Genomic DNA, 23,248 nt, shown 5'->3' on the forward strand with positions numbered 1-23,248 from the left:
GGTCCGCTGATGGTAAAGCAGAAAGAGGAGGGAATGTGGTATCCTGACACAGACACGTCTGAATGAATGTGGTCTGGACACCTCATACAGCTGCAGGCACACACACAGACAGTTCCATGCCAAGAAGAACTATCATGTCATCAATGTTTTAACATAGAAAGACAGAAACGCAGACAGACAGATAGCCTTTACTCACAGATGCAATCAGGTTGTGTGCAGTGAGTGCAGTTTCTTTCACAGCCATGAGGAGACATGGTCAATCCTGACATAAGACAAGTTCAGATGCTGCAACCTGGATAAAGGCTCCAGTCCCTCAGTCCTCCCACACACATTCATAATCAGCTCACATCAGTGATAAACTGGGCTCTGATCTGTTGGTTCGCCCAGAGAGAGGCTCTGAGGATCATGAGAGGAACATGGAAATCTGATCCAGATGCCGTGAGGATCTCTCTGATGGTTGTGGACATCATATTTCTGAAATTCATGGAACTGCTTTTTCAGCCCAGTTCATCAAAAAGATGTGTCTCACTGGATGCGGCTGTGGGCCAGCTGGAGCTTGGAGGTGAGTCTTTCCATCTCCTGGGTCATGTTGTGGCTCAGGTTTAAAACCTGGAGATGGTGACAACCAAAGAGGTTCCCTCCAAACTGAAACACAGTCAGAAAACAACAACTGACGTTAATGTGACTGTCTGCAGTTGAGGATGAGATTCACAGAGCGAACCAGAGCCAGAGGCTGACAACCAGTCAACGTCAACAGTAACTGCTCAGTGATGATCCTGGTACCTGAAAGGAGGACAGAGAATCTGAACTCTGTCTCCTCCGTGTCTGAGCCATAAACTGAAACCCTGGTTCTTTCAGATTTAATAATGCAGTTTTAACATCAATAGGTAGAAAATAAGTTGCATTTCGGTGAAATTATTTGACATTTTATGTGGACTGTGTATGAAGGCCAGGTTCATGTAATCTTTGGTTGAAGACAGCTTGTTGTCTCCTGTCTTTGTTGGACAGGACTTTCAGGAACACAAACTGCAGACTATCAACAGACAGTTCAATACTGACAGCAGCAGATTAACCTTCATAACGGTCTAATTCCGGGTTAACCGTTATTCAACACGAGTGAAAGATTAGTTTTTTCCAAGTGCGCTGAAGGGAAAACAATATTTCCGACATCACATGAAGGCAGCATCAGCTCAAGGTCTCCGGTGATTTTCTGTTTAAAGACTTTTATGAAGTCACAGTTTAAGGATCCGTCCATCTCAATAAAATCACTGGATTTGTTAGATTAAAGACACTTTATTGTGGTAAACACACAGAGACAGTTTACAGTTTATTCTATCTTTAATGGCGGTCAAGTGTGTAAAGATATAAAATCCATTTAAAGTTTGGTGTTGACCTAATAAAACATTTAAAAGCACAGTTCACTACGGTCACACATTTCCTGTTTACAGGTCTGGTTTCATCTTTATCCACATGGAGAGATCAGCAGCCGCTGAACTGCATGTTTATGCTGAACAGATCCAGCACCTTCATGTATTCAGTACATTCAGGATCCTCACAGCTGTCTGGCAAAACCTCCACCAGGGCGTCTGAGTCAATATGAAGACGATAACTGCAGCACACAGAACACCAGGGTCAAGACCAGGTCAGGGTCAGGGTCGGAGTCAGGTCAGGGTCGGGGTCAGATCAGGGTCAGGAGCAGGGTCAGGGTCAGATCAGGATCGTGGTCAGGGTCGGAGTCATATCGGGGTCGGGGTCAGATCAGGATCGTGGTCAGGGTCGGGGTTAGATCAGGGTCGGGGTCAGATCGGGGTCGGGGTCAGATCGGGGTCAGGAGCAGGCCAGATTGTGGTAGAGACACTGACCTTGGGCCATGACTGGTTGAGAGCTTGGCCCCGCTGGCCCCCATCACCAGGTAATGTCGGCCGACCTGGATGTCCACTATCTTACAGGTGGCCTTCTTTATCAGATTCACCTCTGTACCTGAATTCACATTTTCAAACTCTACAGGAAAAAAGAGCAGAATGCAGAGAGACACAGTGACATCATGTTCAACAACCGTACTTTAAGTCCGTACTAATTCCTGAAAATACCACCTGACGGTTCAATGGCACTGAACACGTGCCTGCAGGTGTAAACAGGAAGTAGATTGGGTCCTCTCAACTGGTCAGTTACAGGAAGAGTCGGACATTTTTTCTGTCCAAACAATACAACCCCAGGGTTTTCAAAATAAAGTGTGTCCGTTGCTCACCTTTATCTTCGTTCTTCACAGTTTCAATGACGTTGGCTCTGTAGTTCATAAAGTCTCCTTCTGCAGCTGAAGCCTTCACCTCCACCTTAAAGGCTGCAGAGAGGAAACAGAGCGGATGACAGTCAAATGAAGACTTCATCATTTTCATGTGCTACAAAATAACACGAAGCAGGCTCATCTGACCGAGCAGGAATCAGTTTTGGACACTTTGAAATCGAGGTGTGTCCCATCATGGAGTGGTGCAGATCACATTCTCTGACCCACAAACATCATGTCTTCGTTTACATTTTATTCAGTGGGAATGACTTTTAAAAATGACCTTTCGAGATTCATCACAACATGATTTATTGTTTTGTGAAGCCTTAATGTGAATGCAAATAAAATATTCCTTCGTCTGTGATGGTTTGTTTCTTTGACACGGTGAAGTATTTCCTCAGTCTGAGGACTCACCAAACTTGATCTGTTGCTGACAGGTCTCATTGGTTCGTTTGGCTTCTGTCAAGGTCACATCTATCTCTCCTCTGAAGGCGGCACAGGCAGCTGCACAACAACACACAACATAGTTACAAGAAAAACATGCAACACAAGCGTAACACACATCCAACAGGAGCTGGGCCGGCTCCAGATGTTACCTCTCATGCAGCGGCATTCAGCTTCCATGCAGACCTTCTGCAGCTTCTGCTGCTCGCTGGAGAACTGTTTGGTGCACATGCTGCCTGGAAGACACAGATTCATCAATTCACTTGTTTAAAAGAAAGGTAAAGAACACATCAAACACGAATACACGCTGAGCGCATTTAGTGGGGCGACGATGATGTTACAGACATCAACAATAAAAAGGCTGTGTTTGTCTGAGGAGGAAAACAAATATCAGAATCAACGTGTGTAACATTCATCAAACTGACAGAAACAGCTCAGGTCCGTTCTTTGTCTGCTTCAACGACAGAAAGAGAAATTAAGAGACGCAGATCCTTTTCTAACATAGAATGTGAAAGCTGACTACAGTTCCCAGGATGCACAGCACGTCTCACCTCTGTCCTGAGGCTCGTACACGCTGATGAACGACTCACTGGCTCCGATCACGTCAAACTTCGGCATGATCCGGAAACCGATGCACAGGAAGACGTCAGAGGGAACCTGTCCAACAGAGACAACAAATGAGACTGTCCACCTGCCGCCCAGGAGACACTGATGGGTGTGAGACTCACTGTGTCCATCTGGATGACCACGGTGTTTCCCTGCAGCTCGTAGTGAGAGATGACCGGTTCATCGATGTCTCTGAACTGAAACACAACAACCACATTCATTTACCTCACAGAAGTCTGAGAACTGTTTAGTTGTGACATCACAAAGTCCCAGAAGTCCTGACGGCTGGTTTTAAGGTTCAGGTTCTGACTCCAGACTGGGAGGGCTTCCCTGGACTGAGATGTCTGAGACTTTAACTGGATAAATGTAGAACCAGGACCAAGACCACGTGGAGGTTTAAAATTAGGCTTCAGATCAAATGGTGCTACTTTGTGGTCCGTTCTTTCAAACAGACCACCAGGTCTCCGTGTCTGGAGTGGACCTACAGCCTGATGTTTGAGCTGAGGGACTGCGGTCCAGAGCTCACCTGTCTCAGATCCTCCAGAAAGGCCTCCACACCTGTTGGCAGCTGGATCTTCATCACGGTCAGAGTGGACTCGGTGTTGACATCGTTCGGAGGAGGTTTGTACCTGAAGACACAGTCGGGTGATTCACATGAACAAAGAGAAGGAACTTGCTCTGATTAATAAAGATTGTTCTCCCACTGACGAGCTGCGAGCCGATCATCCGGGGGGTTGTTAACTTCTGGGGTTAATTCATTAACCGTGTCTCTCTCTGGGCAGGTCAGTTTTTATCTCAGATGAGAATTTACAGAAAACATCAAATCTACGTTCTCAGCAGAAGGTCCAGGACTCTCTGGGAGTGCTGGACTCTGCCAAGGTTGTCCTTCGTCTCCTCTTTGCAACCTTCATGGACAGGAACGTAAGGCACAACCCAGGTCAGGACTGTGTCCGCTTCAGTCCAGGTCTGAAGGAGTCAACTGTCTCTGGTCCACAGTGAGGATGAGACAGAGCAGGGGGCTGGATCAGCATCAGCAGAGAGGTGGACTGTCCAACGAAAGGACAGACGAAGACACATTTTGCATTGTGGTTGAATTGTGTTTTTTTGTGTTCACAGGACAGCTTTGGTCCAGTTGTGGGTCGTTTCCAGGAACTTTGTCACAGTTTGATCAACGTCAGTCAGATTCTGCTGCTGAGGAAAGAAAACATCAGAGTTTGGCGTCTCTTACTTTGTACAGGCGATGAGGTTAGGAGGTCTGAGCTCAGCATCTGAGGGGACAGACAGACAGGAGGTCAGCAGGTGGACAGACAGGTGGACAGAAAGACAGGAGGTCAGCAGGTGGACAGACAGGTGGACAGACAGGTGGACAGACAGAGAGGTGGTCAGCAGGTGGACAGACAGGTGGAAGGACAGAGAGGAGGTCAGCAGGTGGACAGTAAGGTGGAGAGACAGACAGACAGACAGACAGGAGGTCAGCAGGTGGACAGACAGGTGGAAGGACAGAGAGGAGGTCAGCAAGTGGACAGTAAGGTGGAGAGACAGACAGACAGACAGACAGGAGGTCAGCAGGTGGACAGACAGGTGGAAGGACAAACAGGAGGTCAGCAAGTGGACAGACAGGTGGACAGAAAGACAGGAGGTCAGCAGGTGGACAGACAGGTGGAAGGACAGAGAGGAGGTCAGCAGGTGGACAGACAGACAGACAGACAGGTGGTCAGCAGGTGGACAGACAGGTGGACAGACAGGAGGTCAGCAGGTGGACAGAGACAGGTGGACAGACAGACAAACAGACAGAAAGGTGGACAAACAGGAGGTCAGCAAGTGGACAGAAAGATAGGAGGTCAGCAGGTGGACAGACAGGTGGACAGAAAGACAAGAGGTCAGCAGGTGGACAGAAAGACAGGAGGTCAGCAGGTGGACAGACAGGTGGACAGAAAGACAGGAGGTCAGCAGGTGGACAGACAGGTGGAAGGACAGAGAGGAGGTCAGCAGGTGGACAGACAGACAGACAGACAGGTGGTCAGCAGGTGGACAGACAGGTGGACAGACAGGAGGTCAGCAGGTGGACAGAGACAGGTGGACAGACAGACAGACAGACAGGAGGTCAGCAGGTGGACAGAAAGACAGGATGTCAGCAGGCTGACACACAGACAGACAGACAGACAGGAGGTCAGCAGGTGGACAGACAGACAGACAGACAGGAGGTCAGCGGGTGGACAGACAGGTGGACAGGCAGGTGGACAGACAGACAGGAGGTCAGCAGGTGGACAGATAGACAGACAGAAAGACAGACAGACAGGTGGTCAGCAGGTGGACAGATAGACAGACAGACAGACAGACAGACAGGTGGTCAGCAGGTGGACAGACAGGTGGACAGACAGGAGGTCAGCAGGTGGACAGACAGGTGGAAGGACAGAGAGGAGGTCAGCAGGTGGACAGACAGGTGGAAGGACAGAGAGGAGGTCAGCAAGTGGACAGTAAGGTGGAGAGACAGACAGACAGGAGGTCAGCAGGTGGACAGACAGATGGACAGACAGGTGGACAGAAAGACAGGTGGAAGGACAGAGAGGAGGTCAGCAGGTGAACAGACAGACAGACAGACAGACAGGTGGTCAGCAGGTGGACAGACAGGTGGACAGACAGACAGACAGACAGACAGGAGGTCAGCAGGTGGACAGACAGGTGGAAGGACAAACAGGAGGTCAGCAGGTGGACGGACAGGTGGAAGGACAAACAGGAGGTCAGCAGGTGGACAGAAAGATGGACAGACAGGTGGACAGAAAGACAGGAGGTCAGCAGGTAGACAGACAAGTGGAAAGACAGGTGGACAGAAAGACAGGAGGTCAGCAGGTGGACAGACAGATGGACAGACAGGCGGACAGAAAGACAGGAGGTCAGCAGGTAGACAGACAGGTGGACAGAAAGACAGGTGGAAGGACAGAGAGGAGGTCAGCAGGTGGACAGATAGACAGACAGACAGACAGACAGGTGGTCAGCAGGTGGACAGACAGGTGGACAGACAGGAGGTCAGCAGGTGGACAGACAGGTGGAAGGACAGAGAGGAGGTCAGCAAGTGGACAGTAAGGTGGAGAGACAGACAGACAGACAGACAGGAGGTCAGCAGGTGGACAGACAGGTGGAAGGACAGAGAGGAGGTCAGCAAGTGGACAGTAAGGTGGAGAGACAGACAGACAGGAGGTCAGCAGGTGAACAGACAGACAGACAGACAGACAGGTGGTCAGCAGGTGGACAGACAGACAGACAGACAGGAGGTCAGCAGGTGGACAGACAGATGGACAGACAGGTGGACAGAAAGACAGGAGGTCAGCAGGTAGACAGACAAGTGGACAGACAGGCGGACAGAAAGACAGGAGGTCAGCAGGTAGACAGACAGGTGGACAGAAAGACAGGTGGAAGGACAGACAGGTGGTCAGCAGGTGGACAGACAGGTGGACAGACAGACAGGAGGTCAGCAGGTAGACAGACAGGTGGACAGAAAGACAGGTGGAAGGACAGAGAGGAGGTCAGCAGGTGAACAGACAGACAGACAGGTGGTCAGCAGGTGGACAGACAGGTGGACAGACAGACAGGATGTCAGCAGGCTGACATACAGACAGACAGACAGGAGGTCAGCAGGTGGACAGATAGACAGACAGACAGACAGACAGACAGACAGGTGGTCAGCAGGTGGACAGACAGGTGGACAGACAGACAGACAGACAGACAGGAGGTCAGCAGGTGGACAGACAGGTGGAAGGACAAACAGGAGTTCAGCAGGTGGACAGACAGATGGACAGACAGGTGGACAGAAAGACAGGAGGTCAGCAGGTAGACAGACAAGTGGACAGACAGGCGGACAGAAAGACAGGAGGTCAGCAGGTAGACAGACAGGTGGACAGACAGGTGGACAGAAAGACAGGTGGAAGGACAGACAGGTGGTCAGCAGGTGGACAGACAGGTGGACAGACAGACAGACAGGTCCTTACCCTTGAAGACTTCATTGATGCTCATCTCCACATTGATGTCAAAGTTGCAGGACTGTGTCGGAGCGACTGTCTCATAATAAACTGTCTTCAGCTGGAGACACAGTCAGTTTGGTTAAAGGGACCAATCAGGGAACAGGCTGTCAATTAAACTGAAGTAAACCACGCCCACCTGCACGCTGGACACGCCCCTCCCAAAACCTGTTCTCACATAAATGTCATCATTCTTCATCACCTGGAAAATGAGACAGAAACTGTCATCATCATCATCATCTCCCTCTGTTCGACCTGTCTTCCTCTGTTAGACCTGTCTCCCTCTGTTCGACCTGTCTCCCTCTCACCTGAATGGGCGAGGACACAGGCATTGTTTGGGTCAGGTGGACTTGTCTCAGCTCTCCGTATTTGCCATAGTGGATCTGGATTGGCTGGTCCAGGGTGGCCCGAGAGATGGTCTTACTGTATTCAGTCAAGGCCTCCAGAGTCAGAACTGTGTCCTGAGAGAGGTCAAAGGTCAGCAGAGGGACAGGGAACCTGTGTGTGTGTGTGTGTGTGTGCCTGTACCTGTTTAGAGTAGAAGGCCTCCCCGTAGTGCTGGTCGTTGGTCAGCCAGGCTATGATGGGTTTGGTGTACGGGATTCTCCCCTTTAACAGAGACACAGACCGTTAGGCTTTGGACACATGACAGACTGAAGCCTGAAGACGTCTCTGAGACGTCTCAGAGACGTCTCAGAGACGAGCTGCTGTCTCAGGTCCCGATGAGTCTTCAGGATTGTTGTCTGTCATCGAGGCGCTGGACCTGCTCTGTGTACAGAGCCTAACCCTAACCCTGTTATGATACAAGAAGGAATGAAGGAATGAAGGAATGAAGGAATGACAGAATGAAGGAATGAAGGAATGAAGGAATGAAGGAATGAAGGAATGACAGAATGAAGGAATGAAGGAATGAAGGAATGAAGGAATGAAGGAATGACAGAATGAAGGAATGACAGAATGAAGGAATGAAGGAATGAAGGAATGAAGGAATGAAGGAATGACAGAATGAAGGAATGACAGAATGAAGGAATGACAGAATGAAGGAATGAAGGAATGACAGAATGAAGGAATGAAGGAATGACAGAATGAAGGAATGAAGGAATGAAGGAATGAAGGAATGAAGGAATGAAGGAATGAAGGAATGACAGAATGAAGGAATGAAGGAATGAAGGAATGAAGGAATGACAGAATGACAGAATGAAGGAATGAAGGAATGAAGGAATGACAGAATGAAGGAATGAAGGAATGACAGAATGAAGCAATGACAGATGAAGAATGAAGGAATGAAGGAATGAAGGAATGACAGAATGAAGGAATGAAGGAATGAAGGAATGACAGAATGAAGGAATGAAGGAATGAAGCAATGACAGAATGAAGGAATGACAGAATGAAGGAATGAAGGAATGAAGGAATGACAGAATGAAGCAATGACAGAATGACAGAATGAAGGAATGAAGGAATGACAGAATGAAGGAATGAAGGAATGACAGAATGAAGCAATGACAGAATGAAGGAATGAAGGAATGAAGGAATGAAGGAATGAAGGAATGACAGAATGAAGGAATGAAGGAATGAAGGACTGGCACCTTTAGTAGCATTGTCAGCACAACATACGCCGTCGTTGCCACCGTCAAACCGCTTGTCTCATCCGGTCTCTGCCAATCAGCTGTCACCTCTGACTCCCTCCAGTACCTGAGCACAGCAGGATGACCTGTACACATGCAGACACACACAGACACACACAGACACGCACAGACACACACAGCTGTTCTGATAAACAGGACTTGATGGGTACTCAGACTCGGTGATCCGGACCACAGACCTTTATCTCGGGCCAGCTGCTCCAGACTAAGGAGCAGATCAGAGACCGCCCTGCTGTTTGGGTCAAAAAGGGTCAGAGCGTAGGTCGCCACTGCGCGCACATGCACACTCTTCACGCCTGGGGCATGCTGGGAAATGTAGTTTGCTGCAGACCTCATGCTGTTAACTTGGAACTGAGAGAAGAAGGATGAGAGGAAGCTGTTAGTCTAACTGCTCAATGTCTGGGAGACACAAGACACAAGGACACACTATGGATATGACCAAACACAAACAAGGTGTCTTTTGTGTCACATTTGCAGTTGGAGACAAAAAAGGACAATGAGAGGATTTGTCCTAACTTGTGCATTCAGGATTGGGTCTTTGATGAGCGTGGCTTTGCGCAGGGCGATCAACACAAAGGAGGTCAGATACACCGACTGGTCCACCGCACTGTATCCTGGAGTCTGCAGCCAATCACAAGAGAGGTCAAAGGTCCACATGGTAGAAAACAGGAATCAGCAAACCAGGCCCACAGGAAATAAAAAGCTTTTCCAAACTGTCGACATGATCTCGTTGGTTCAACAAACTAAGAACTAACTTTTTATAATGAACAAATATTGATTCAAATAAATAAATTATTTTTATGTTGCTTATTAATTGGTGTCATCGGATCTGAAGAACATGATCTGACCATGATCTTGTTGGCCCCGGAGAAGGATCTTTCTCTGAAGGAGCCGTCCGCCTGCTGAGTCTGGACGATCAACCAGGACACGGATTCTGACAGAGACTGATGGTTCACATTGATGACCTGGTCCACCAGAGACAGTGTCCTCACCACCTGGGCCGTCACCCTGACAGACAACACCCAGGGACGTGAGGGCACAAAGACACACTGAACAGTCCTGGTTTGAGTGTTACTGTTTGAACCAGGAGCAGGTGAAGGTCCTGGTCCTGGTTCTGGACTCACCAGGTACTCGCTTCTCTCTTCATCCATCTACTGTAACTGGAGTCGGCTCGTTTGAAGGAGATGACACTAATCATACCTGCACGCACACACACACACACGCACACACACACGCGCACACACACACACACACACACACACACACACACACAGTAAATACACACTCAATGAGAGTGGTGTGTTTGCATCAGTTTGCCCCCCGTGTCCTCACGCTGTTTGATGTTCCGTCTCACGATGGCAGCGTTGCCTTGGACGTCGTCTCCCAGCAGATTCCAACTCGCCGTGCTCTCCAGGTACTGATACACCTGAGTCAGCTGTTGGAGCAGGTCCACCTCCACATCAGCTGATCCGGGCGGGAGGTCGACCAGCTTCCGGAGGCCGTCGGGATTGTGTATCACTGTCAGGACTTCGTCCAGAATTTCACCTGGCGCACAAACACACACAGGGTCAAAGAGACGCACACTAATGCAATCATCAACCATAAGACCTCAGAAGAGGGCAGGGCCCAAATTTTCCCCAGCATGCATCTGGTTTTAAAACCCAAATGAATTGATGGTAGACTGAAACCATTCAGCTCCGGGCTTATCTGTCCCCCAGAGGATCATGGGAGCTGGTCTCTACTCACCATTGATGGTCAGCTCTCGCTCAACAGCAGTTTCAGGGACAATGTTTAGCGGCATCTTGTTCTTCAGGTACAGCGCCCTCCTCTCTGAACCTATAACAACACCAGAACGCACAACTTCAGCAAACTGCCATCAAACAGAGCATCAGGAGGAAGCTGTTGGTGAGCTGACGTACCGTAGACCCCCTGGGGGTCCAGCCTCCCCCCGGAGAACACCTCCTTCCTCACCCCTTCAGGCTGCATACACACAGTTCAGAGGTTGGGAACAAGAAGCTCATTATTAAAAAAAACTGAGTGGCTCTGGCACAAGTGGCATGTTAACTCAAAAGGTTTGTCCTATTTTTTTGGTGGAGGGGTTTGTTAGGGAGGTTAGGGTTAGGATCAGGGGTGGGGGGAAGAAAGAAGGGAGAGGAAACAAGCAAAAAAAAAAAACATCTTAAAAATATATAAACAAACCTATGTGTACACATAAACATGTATATGCCTATAATTATATAAATGAGATCGTCATACCTTTCCCCAAGTTTAATGTTAACAGATGGTACCATGTTTCTGACCGTTCTTTTAGATAAAAGGTTGATATGTTCATTCAACTAAGATATACACAGATCAAAGAAGTAAGAAGGAATTAAAAGAATATTAGAATACATAAAAACATAAATGAGAATTAGATGGAGGGTAATAAATAACTTAATAAGTGCTTTAATAAAATAAATAAATAAAAATACATTATAGGTTGTATATATGAGTTAAACTCAAATAAGAACACAAGGTTAGTTTTAAAAAAATGATAAAAAAAAACATTGTGCATGCAATAAAAATTTCATGCATTAAAAGACAAGTTTTTATATATATAAATATAAATGACGAAATAAATATCTGTAAATGAAGTTATAGTGCAAGAATTCATATAAAATGTATTATAAGAAAGTGAGAAATAAAACATACATGAGGCATGGAGACATAGAGGAAGTCTATGTATTAGCTTAGTTAAAAGAAGAAAATCAGTCTTCATCTAATATTTTACAGAGTAAAGAACTGTCCGGGGAGTGGGATATATAGAAGGGGATAAAATAAGGAAGAAGGGAGGTGAAAAAATCTATATTATATAATAAAATATAAAATGTGTATTTTTATTTATACATTATTATTAGCTGAAGTTTCCGGTTAATGTCACGGCCAGGTAACGTGTGACCCGGAAGGTGTTGTGACATCATTTCCACAACCCGTAGTCGGAAGAGAAACGATTCGGTGTCCTCTCCCCAATGACCACAGTAAATGTTATATAAAACCATTCCTGGTACTATAATGGGTAAGCCTGTACTTGAGAATAAAATTTGTTAAAGCCCAAGGTCACGGATGAAAATGAAGGGGTAGATGGATGGCTAGCTGTTAAGCTCACCGGATCGCCAGGAGGTGTGGCCGCTATATCCAAAAAAGATGTTAGATGTTAGTAAAATAAGTGCTATAAAATTATTTATATATGTATATATATATGGGTGAGGCTGAGTTTTCATAATTGTAGAAGGGCCTGGTCTGGACGGGCAGAGTCCAGATTTGTATTAAAAGCTCTTTGTACTGCCTTTGATCCCAATTGTGTGTCTATGTTTGTGTACAAGGAGGAGATATCTATGGTGCTCTTAATGCTTTGAGTTTGGCTCCAGAGTCGTAGGTATCTTTAACATAGCTCCCATGTTTTTGGGATAAGGGGTTGATGTAATAATCTATGAATTCTGCTATTCTGTATTATTCAAATCCACAGTCACTGACGATAGGACGGCCTGCTGGCACCTTAAAAGGGACTGTCCAACTTTTGGGATCTTTATAGATATTGGGTAAGAGGTACAATTGTTCAGCACAGTTCTGAGTTTCTAATTGAGACGTGCTGTTCCTCACATGTCCACCAGGTGACCTCAGAAATTCATGAATGACTTTCCGTTAACCGGTTTCTTTTGTCTCTTCATATTAAAAGAAAAACTTTTAATTACATTTCATGGATTTATCCAGACAATAATCAGTCATGAAGATGATCATTAATTGCTCACTGATTATTATCACATTAAATGTTTTGATTCAATAACTTAACTCAACTCAACTCAAACTGCTTTAAAATTGTCCACAAATACACTTTTTCACTGAGGTGGAATTATCCATCCTTCCATGTACCAACCACGACTCTGAGCGTCTTCTTCAGGGTGTCTGCGTTCCCGTCCCCCCTGCGGATCCTCAGTTCAAAGGTCACAGTGTGCTCTCCAGGCTTCAGGGCCATCAGGGTGAAGGTCACTTTGCCCGTACGGCCCCCAAGCAGCGTTTTCATAGTGCAGGGCGTCGAACGCAGGTCACTCCCTTCAATCGGCTGAGAGTCCAGGAAACAGAGTGCTGGACCGGCTGTCGCCGTCACGCAATACTGTGGAGGAGACGACAACAGTATGACTCACTTTGACTTTCCACATCTCCATCAGCAGACATCTGTCAGCATGGTGGGGAAGTTGAGGGTGGTGGGTGATTGGTACCGAGATGGAGCGGCCCTGCTGGTTGTAGATGGATCCTGATAGCACCACCTGTTCTCCCCTGACCACCTGATAGGGCAGCGGGACGTCCAGGTTGACCGGCAGAGTGACCAAAACCTGAACTGGCTCTGCAACACATATGCCTGCAGGCCAGACAACAACAATGAATAAAATTGAATGTTCTTTACAGCACTGCTGAAGGAGGGTTTGGCCAACAGGAAGACAGACGTGAAGAAACTGACCGTTGTGGAACATCCCCACGGCCTTGACCTCCCAGGTGGTCAGAGAGTCTGGGAGGGGTTCGGTGATCTCATTCTGGCCTGCTCTGAAAACATGACGGCCATGTTATTGAAGAGTGATAAAAAGTTACTGTTATCAAATCAATACTCAAGAGTTACTCCTTTAGTCTGACCTTCACTGTTCTGACCTTTAGTCTGACCTTCACTGACTTTTAGTCTGACCTTTAGTCTGACCTTTAGTCTGACCTTCACTGCCTTTAGTCTGACCTTCACTGACTTTCAGTCTGACCTTCTGTCTGACCTTCAGTCTGACCTTCAGTCTGACCTTCAGTCTGACCTTCAGTCTGATCTTCAGTCTGACCTTTAGTCTGACCTTCAGTCTGACCTTCACTGCCTTTAGTCTGACCTTCAGTCTGACCTTTAGTCTGACCTTCAGTCTGATCTTCAGTCTGACCTTTAGTCTGACCTTCTGTCTGACCTTCTGTCTGACCTTCAGTCTGATCTTCAGTCTGATCTTCAGTCTGACCTTTAGTCTGACCTTCAGTCTGATCTTCAGTCTGACCTTCTGTCTGACCTTCAGTCTGACCTTCAGTCTGATCTTCAGTCTGACCTTCAGTCTGACCTTTAGTCTGATCTTCAGTCTGACCTTCACTGCCTTTAGTCTGACCTTCACTGACCTTTAGTCTGACCTTCAGTCTGACCTTCACTGACTTTCAGTCTGACCTTCAGTCTGACCTTTAGTTTGACCTTCAGTCTGACCTTTAGTCTGACCTTTAGTCTGACCTTCAGTCTGATCTTCAGTCTGACCTTTAGTCTGACCTTCAGTCTGACCTTTAGTCTGACCTTCAGTCTGACCTTCTGTCTGACCTTTAGTCTGACCTTCACTGCCTTTAGTCTGACCTTCACTGACTTTTAGTCTGACCTTCAGTCTGACCTTTAGTCTGACCTTCAGTCTGACTTTTAGTCTGACCTTCAGTCTGACCTTTAGTCTGACCTTTAGTCTGACCTTCACTGCCTTTAGTCTGACCTTCACTGACTTTTAGTCTGACCTTCAGTCTGACCTTTAGTCTGACCTTCAGTCTGACCTTCACTGCCTTTAGTCTGACCTTCAGTCTGACCTTTAGTCTGACCTTCAGTCTGACCTTTAGTCTGACCTTCAGTCTGACCTTCTGTCTGACCTTTAGTCTGATCTTCACTGTTCTGACCTTCAGTCTGACCTTCACTGCCTTTAGTCTGACCTTCAGTCTGACCTTTAGTCTGACTTTCAGTCTGATCTTCACTGCTCTGACCTTGACTCTGAGCTCAGCTGTCATTATTTGACCTCCCCTTTGAGGAGTTTCTTGTGTCACCTGACGGGATGAGCCTCCCACAGCCAACTCTCCGGAAAGGAGCTTCGCACCAACGAAGGAGCCAGGTCGAAGTCGGCACCCAACTCTACACAAACACACACAGATATTACTGTAAAGTGACTAAGTGTTGAGAAATGGGCTTGATAGATATTCAGTCCCTGTGTTTGCCCTTTAACCCCCGGTGACCTTTAATGGCCGTCAGTGCTCCGAGGGACCCAGGACAGGTCCCTGACCCCATGTGGAGGCTGGGTTGTGTCAGTTGGCTCACCGCTTCGTGCCAGGATGAGGTTCTGGTCCTGGTCCAGGTGCTGCTGGATGAACTCGCAGCAGGCTCTGAAAGCCTTCTGGCAGTCAGCACGTCTCCTGAACTTCTGCAGAGCGAACTGATGGCAGGTCACAGTCTTTGGGATGAACTTCATTCCAAGCTCACAGCATTTTTTCACTGCACCATAACTCTGAGCTGTTGACACAAAGAAGGACCAGAGTTAGTCCGGTCTTCACTGTCAAACGCAATGAATCTGGTTTGAAAGGGAGATATTTTATATATTTAATCATGATTAAGAGATATCAATTAAAAAGATGATCTGGACTAGAAACAGCATATTTATGACAGAACCAGCTAACTTTACACATGTTAAAAAATAAAGTCTTGGTGTGCAACATGAAGCAATGTAACTGAGCTAAATACCAACGAGGATGGGATTCAAACCCCCGCACGCAGAACACAATGGATTATCAATCTTAACCACTCGGCCACCTCGTCTCTGCACAGAGTAGTCCAGGAACATACTGGAGCTGAGTCGTTACAGCTGGGACAGCATAAATTGTAAATGTGTATAAATATAAGTAAACCTTCGCCATCTTGTGGAGAATGTGGGCATCAATCCCACTACCTCTTCCATGCTAAGCTTCCATGCTTCCATACTAATTCCCCTGATGGACTGGAAAGCAGAAATGGTCTCACCTTTATCTCTCTTGGCCTGTTCAGTCAGCTGTCGTTTTGGACGAACCAGAGCGGTACACGCCTCATCTGCACACACACACATTCATGAACACCCTCCAACACACACTGACTGGTGGATGATGGCTGGATGGATTGATTGACATACCACTAGTGAGTGGGCGGGCATTGGCATTGGTCATAAAGGTGAGGCCAGCCAATCGGAAGACATCTGCAACGTTTTTGCCGCCACCTCCACCGCAGCCGAGGTCACTCTGTTCAATGTGACGCAGCACCTGCAGGCCACCGTACATGCTGTCAGGGTCGTTTAACAGAATCACATAAAGAAGTGCCTTCTAATGGGATGTATTCAGGGTTACCATGGAAACAGGGTCTTTGTAGTTGGGTCGCAGCGAGAAGAGGGCGGAGTCTACAGCAGACAGGGCCACCAGCCCTTTCTGATTGGTCATGATGTCCAGAGTGAGACTGTCCTTTGGCTTATACTTGTCCTGGTCGATTGATACACCAGTCTGAGACACACACACACACACACACACACACACACACACACACACACATATGGCAGGAGGTCAGTTGGAGTGGAACTCCAGGGCTCAGAAAGATGGACACAGTCCTGCTACCTAGCAACACCATAGCAACCACCTTGTTCACCATGGCAACCAGCTGTCAGCTCCCAATCTGCAGCCTGATCCTGCCCACAGTGCCCCACCAGATACCACATTGTGTAATAACCTTTGGTTGTTGGTCCACAGGACATGAGCAAATATTTGTGTAGATAAAAACACTGAAATGATAAAGTTCAGTATGACTGACACAAACCGCCGACAGTTCAGAAACACTTTCAGTTTGGTCAGTCAGGTTTTATGGGGAGGGAGGTCTGCCCACCCAGACACACCCTTCGACCAATGAGCTCCTGTTGCTGAGCAACAAAAGGAACATTCCCACATCCAACCAGCACAATGGCGTGGACACAGACAAGATTGTCTCCTACCTGGAGTCCATTGACACATTTGTCTTTGACGTCCAGCCAGACGGAGTCGGCCACCAGCTCAGACGTCCCCTCTCCAAACAGACTGTAGTAGACCAGAAGTCTGATGGACGGGGACATGGATTCTGTCACCAGGAATCTCAGAGTCTGTCTGTTATCAGCATTTTGCAGGAACTCCTGAGTCCCGTATTTCACCACCTTCCCTTTAGAGAGCACCTGGGAGTGGTTCACAGTGATGCCATCAGTAACCACGTAAACAGGACAAACAGCAAGAAAGGGTAAGGCGAACTGTGTCTTCTCACCAGGTAATTGAGGTATTTTATCCTCAGGTAGGAGGGCGTGGCTGAGTACACACTGATGTCCGCATATCTTCCCACCTCCAGGGCATTGCCGGGCAGTGGGGGGTCGATGTAAAGGTAACGCTCATTTGGTGAGAAATAGGCCTCCGCCTTCAGTTCCAGATTGGCCTGACTGAAGGGTGGGAGGCTGGAGTCCGCTGTCTCAAACTGTCAACAACAAGTCAGGCAGAGGAAAGAGAGATAAACCAAAGCTAACAACAAAACGGAAACACTGATGAGACCCTCGTAATGGCAGTGATGAAAAGTGAAGCCGTCACCTTCAGCACCGCCTTGACCGCCTGGCTCGGCATGCTGCAGACGAACAGAGCAAGACCGCTGCTCTGACTCGTGCTCTTGTCGTTGCAGATCAGGTCTCTGTTCTGGTTTTGGTCCCCAAACAGCTGTTTCTCCGTCATGCGGACAGGAACCCCCCTGACTGGCTTCCCCAGGTGATCTTTGACCAACACCTGCAGAGACCCAACGCTTCTAACTGTGACTGTTTAGGAACATATTGAATGTCTGACATGCTGATCAATATCTAATTAGGTTCACAATCTGCGGCTGATTCAGTCAAATCTACCCATCATGCTCTGCTGCTCGCCATCCCTGTGATCAAACACAGTATGTGCTCTGTGATGGGAATGTTTCTGCTGACGTGCTGATGTCCTTGAAGGTTTCTAAGATTTTTGTCATTCTCTTCTGTGTCTTTGTGCTGAAAAGCCCCTTCGATCAAATATGTTGTATCATAAAATGACAATCAATTACAATTAACTTCAGTTATTTTAACAGAAAAACAAAGTAGTTGTGTTCCAATGTCAGCTTTTCTCTGGAGAACAAGAAAAAACAACTGTGTGAAATAAGTGCAACATGGACGCAGGAGTCAAACTTTACCTGGATGTTATAAGGAAGTCCAGGTTTGAGAAATGGGGGTGTTGACACCAGACCCAGGGTGTAAGGTGATTTGACAAATTTGACATAAGCGAACTCCATCTCCTGAGAGATGCCACCTTGAGAGACAAGGACGGGAAAGGTGACATCAGGTCTCAGGTTAGGACTTCCTAACTTAGGTAGACCAGGACTACATGAAGACTAACAGCGTCCTCATTGTGGAGTTGGTGGACTACCTAAGCTTGGACCAGACTGCCCACCTGTCCTCATGAGTTGATTCTGAGGAAAACCTGAACATCTGAGTTGATGTGAAGCTCATGTCCAGTATGTGTACCTGCGTCTTCCTGCAGCAGGATGGCAATGTACAGGTATTTCCCTGCCAGGCCGTTGAGGTCTCGCGGTCCGTCGTATTTGGACAGAACGGCCTGCATGTCGAGGGTCACCTCCACCTCACCTTGCAGAGACAGCTGGAGTAGGAAGACAGACTCTGCTCAGCCTCAGGAGCTCAGGGGACATTTCACTGTGGTGCCACCAACATGTTCAGATGTTGTCTTACAGTTTCTCTATGGATGGAGCTGGCGATGATAACTGGAGGGCTCTTCCCGCTAACGTAGCCATATCGCAGAAACACCTCGCCCCCAGCCAATGGGCCCATGTGGAGATACCTGCCGGGGAAAATACAGTCTGCGTTCACGGCTGAGCTTAGCTGCTAAGAGGCTAACTGTTAGCACATTTATTCACCTGGCAGATACTTTGAACGGAAATCTCCTGAAGTTTCCGTAGCTGATGTAATTCAATTCTGATTCCATGGCAATGGAGAAACTGGGAAGAACTGATGCAGAAGAATAAAGAATCATTTCCATTCCCACCTCAGAGCCAACATTATTAATGAAAGCAGTCTGGAAACTTCATACCGTATTCTCTGACTTCAAAGTCTGTTTTTGCTTTTGTGGTGAAGTCATCTGAGTAGGAGGCTTCAATGGACCAGAGGCCCAACCTGGAATCACATACAGGGAATAACATGGGAAACGCTTGGAATCAACATTGTCATTGTGTGTGAACTGTACAATGACAGTATTGACCTTTGACCTTTGACCATCCTGGAATCATCCTGATTACATTGCAGACTGGAGATGCCTTAATCAGGCCCAAAACAATGATCACATGAAACTCAGACCGAAGGTTTGTTTTTGAGGCTCTTACTTTGGCTTGATGGGGATCTTAAAGGGGGTTTTCATTGAGGGGATTCCATTATTTGCATCAATTACTGTCACAATATCCACGATTGTCTGATCCGGATCCTGTGGACAACCACATTACTGATGTGATACTTGGAAATGAAAGAAAAAACACTGAGCTTTACTGCCGACAGTCTGAATGGTGTGACACACCTTAAAGGTCAGGAAGACGGTGCGATTGGCTGGCCGGAGCTCCTGGTTCATGGAGAACGCCCTCACCTTGACTGGAAACACACGTTCAGTTTGCAGATGTAGCTGACATGGCAAGTTGAATTCATTGTGTGATAAACTGAATCTCAAGGACTACCGGAATCAGGTCCAACTAAACCTGTTGGAGCTAAATGTTTCCACTGGATCAGAACTGACTGAAGGACCAAACTGTCTTCATGGGCTCAGAAACAAACCTCTGAGGATCAGCTGATTTCACAAACTGTTGATGAACACCTGAACCTGAATCACTTTGCTTTATGACTTTATTCAGACTACTTAAAGACCACCTGAAGGAGGACGAACGAGACAAACTTTGTGTCTCACCACTTTGATGAGGGGTGTAGAGCGGTTTGTCGGTCTGGATGAACAGGAAGCCGTTGGAACGTGTGAGAGGAATCCTCAGTTCATGGGTCATCACTGACGACTGGACGTGGAGGAGCACATGAGTCACACTCTTATCCACCTGACCTTTGAATAACTGGAGAGAGACAGAAAACACACCGTCCTGATTCACTTTAATGAACTATAAATGTTGATGGACTTCCAGCTGCCTGATTGTAGAATGTCCCACCCGGACTCTGGCGATGGCCTGAAAGTTGTTGCGGGCGTTCAGGTTCACAACCTCTCGAGTCAGAAGGACTTGTGCTGTCGTCTTCAGGGACACCTCAACAGTCACCGGCTGTGTAAACTCAAACATTTGGATCAGCACCGTCTCTGAGGCGTCCAAACACCAGGAGGAAGGAGCCGTGATCAGGTACCTGAGACGGGACGAGACATGGCGTCTTGGTTTTGGTCTGTTTGGTCACAGAGTCAGTATTTGATGGAACAGTGAAGGATCGTTCCGTAAACAGATAAAAAATCATCCACCCAGCATCAGTCCTGTTGCTCCGGACGCCACAAATGCAACACAAACACAAACCTGGTCCGCTGTCTCAGGGACAGAGAACCAGGACGGATTCTGGACTGACGACATGAGAATGAGCTGAACTTCTGGACATGTTGAGCTTCAGTGTCTTCAGAATTGAATGGAAATAAAGTTGACTTACGATCGAGGATCGGCCTCTGAGCTCCAGCTGAGACAGCAGACACACACCAGGAGGACCCACAACCTCATCCTGAAGGTGTGGAGGCAACACACAGAGCCCCCCAAAAAACACACTCAATGAGCTCTGCAGACACACAACTGACTCCGATCACTGACTACTGAAATAGATCTAGATTTAATCAGTGATTGATCAACTCAGCTGCTGGCAAACAGAAGGAACGAGCGGGACGAGCGGGAAGTCAGTGTGTGTTTGTGTGTGTGTGTGTGTCTGTGTGTCAAAGGTGTGTTGACTCAACCTGTGTTTTCTGATGTTGCCTCACAGAGCTCGCAGTAATCAGCTCATCACATCACAAAACAAACTCTGATGGACGGCCTGATTAATGGGAGCTGTTTGTTCTGCTGCACAGAGAAATCTGAGTCAGCGTGGACTTTGTCTGTCTCTGGTCTGTCTCTGGTCTGTCTCTGGTCTGTCTCTGGTCTGTCTCTGGTCTGTCTCTAGTCTCCAGTCTCTCTCTGGTCTGTCTCTGGTCTGTCTCTGGTCTGTCTCCAGTCTGTCTCTGGTCTGTCTCTAGTCTCCAGTCTCTCTCCAGTCTCTCTCTGGTCTGTCTCTGGTCTGTCTCTGGTCTGTCTCTGGTCTGTCCCCGGTCTGTCTCCAGTCTGTCCCCAGTCTCTCTCTGGTCTGTCTCTGGTCTGTCTCCGGTCTGTCTCTGGTCTGTCTCTGGTCTGTCTCTAGTCTCCAGTCGCTCTCTGGTCTGTCTCTGGTCTGTCTCTGGTCTGTCTCCAGTCTGTCTCTGGTCTGTCTCTAGTCTCCAGTCTCTCTCTGGTCTGTCTCCAGTCTGTCTCTGGTCTGTCTCTAGTCTCCAGTCGCTCTCTGGTCTGTCTCTGGTCTGTCTCTGGTCTGTCTCCAGTCTGTCTCTGGTCTGTCTCTAGTCTCCAGTCTCTCTCTGGTCTGTCTCTGGTCTGTCTCTAGTCTCCAGTCTCTCTCTGGTCTGTCTCCGGTCTGTCTCCAGTCTGTCATCCGGTCTGTCTCTGGTCTGTCTCTAGTCTCCAGTCTCTCTCTAGTCTGTCTCCGGTCTGTCTCCAGTCTGTCATCCAGTCTGTCTCTGGTCTGTCTCTGGTCTCTGGTCTGTCTCCAGTCTGTCTCTGGTCTCTGGTCTGTCTCCAGTCTGTCTCTGGTCTGTCTCTGGTCTCCAGTCTGTCTCTGGTCTGTCTCCAGTCTGTCTCTGGCCTGTCTCAGGTCTGTCTCCAGTCTGTCTCTGGTCTGTCTACGGTCTGTCTCTGGTCTGTCTCTGGTCTGTCTCTAGTCTCTAGTCACTCTCTGGTCTGTCTCCAGTCTGTCTCCGGTCTGTCTCTGGTCTGTCTCCAGTCTGTCTCTGGTCTGTCTCCAGTCTGTCTCTGGTCTGTCTCTGGTCTCCAGTCTGTCTCCAGTCTGTCTCCAGTCTGTCTCTGGTCTGTCTCCAGTCTGTCTCCGGTCTGTCTCTGGTCTGTCTCCAGTCTGTCTCCGGTCTGTCTCTGGTCTGTCTCCGGTCTGTCTCCAGTCTGTCTCCAGTCTGTCTCTGGTCTGTCTCCGGTCTGTCTCCGGTCTGTCTCTGTCCCCTTCTGGGGTTACCTGCTCCAGCAGAGACCTGTAACTTAAATTGTTTATTTGGGAGAAAAAATATGTTGCAGAATGAAAAATTAAGTTGAGTTCTTTTGGCTCAAACTGCTTTTCATGCAGTTTGATTCCTTCACTCACCTGAAGGAACATGGAGGAACCTGAAGAACCTGGAAGAACCTGAAGAACCTTAAGAACCTGGAGGAACCTAAAGGAACCTGGAGGAACCTGAAGAACCTGAAGAACCTGGAAGAACCTGAAGAACCTGAAGAACCTGGAGGAACCTGAAGAACCTGGAAGAACCTGAAGAACCTGGAGGAACCTAAAGAACCTGAAGAACCTGAAGAACCTGAAGAACCTGGAAGAACCTGAAGAACCTGAAGAACCTGGAAGAACCTGAAGAACCTGGAGGAACCTAAAGGAACCTGGAGGAACCTGAAGAACCTGAAGAACCTGAAGAACCTGGAGGAACCTGAAGAACCTGGAGGAACCTAAAGGAACCTGGAGGAACCTGAAGAACCTGAAGAACCTGGAGGGACCTGAAGAACCTGAAGAACCTGGAGGAACCTGAATCCTGGACTTCAGTACATTATTTGAGTGGTGATTGTTTTATTCAACTCCTCCGCGTTTCAGCATCCCTTAGTCCGTTGTCTGATCCACCTCCCAGCTGCAGCCCACCGGACACACATTTGGAAACATCTGTGACATGAGGGCTGATCCTGAAATCACAGACAGACAGACAGAAGCATTACTGTGCCTGGACTTAGTCTGGAACAGGTTTGACTGAAGGTCTGTCTCACCCTGACTTTCTGCAGATCCACAGTTTCTATCAGGAGCTCTTCTGATGGAGCAGCAGTGACCCCCGACCCCTGACCACTAACCCCGACCCTGTGGTCCTTGGACCGGGACCTCAGACCTGAAGATGTTCATCATCTTCACACTGGACTATTTTTCTGCTTCAACATCAACTTCAGGACTAAAGTTCATCTCATAGACCCCGCCCACTGACAGGTATCCATGGTAACCAGGTGATCAGTGTTGAGGCAAAGCCTTTATTCAGGATACACATACAGATAAATTCATCTTCATATTCACATTCTGTTCTCGACAGTTTGGAGCTTATTTACATCACATGAGCAGAAAAGTACTTTG

General features: G+C 47.8%; 1 protein-coding gene across 1 annotated transcript; it reads right to left on the reverse strand.

Annotated features, from left to right (window-relative positions):
• Positions 1 to 1,479: 1,479 nt before the first annotated feature.
• Positions 1,480 to 20,571, reverse strand: LOC115048502 (complement C5-like). The gene is given in 42 exon segments (XM_029509995.1): positions 1,480 to 1,609; positions 1,863 to 2,001; positions 2,249 to 2,341; positions 2,699 to 2,788; positions 2,881 to 2,964; positions 3,280 to 3,385; positions 3,457 to 3,531; positions 3,861 to 3,963; positions 4,563 to 4,602; positions 7,321 to 7,411; positions 7,490 to 7,552; positions 7,659 to 7,811; positions 7,879 to 7,959; positions 8,937 to 9,061; positions 9,173 to 9,344; positions 9,510 to 9,607; positions 9,832 to 10,001; positions 10,118 to 10,193; positions 10,326 to 10,538; positions 10,740 to 10,829; positions 10,913 to 10,973; positions 12,907 to 13,143; positions 13,250 to 13,389; positions 13,489 to 13,571; positions 14,835 to 14,919; positions 15,103 to 15,294; positions 15,799 to 15,864; positions 15,944 to 16,070; positions 16,155 to 16,304; positions 16,787 to 16,999; positions 17,086 to 17,289; positions 17,400 to 17,588; positions 18,013 to 18,128; positions 18,344 to 18,476; positions 18,566 to 18,674; positions 18,751 to 18,841; positions 18,924 to 19,006; positions 19,213 to 19,310; positions 19,401 to 19,471; positions 19,782 to 19,935; positions 20,029 to 20,215; positions 20,504 to 20,571. Coding segments are annotated over 42 exon segments (5,049 nt in total).
• Positions 20,572 to 23,248: the final 2,677 nt, after the last annotated feature.

The sequence above is a fragment of the Echeneis naucrates genome, chromosome 9 (genome assembly GCF_900963305.1).
Source record: "Echeneis naucrates chromosome 9, fEcheNa1.1, whole genome shotgun sequence".
Classification (NCBI taxonomy): Eukaryota; Metazoa; Chordata; class Actinopteri; order Carangiformes; family Echeneidae; genus Echeneis; species Echeneis naucrates.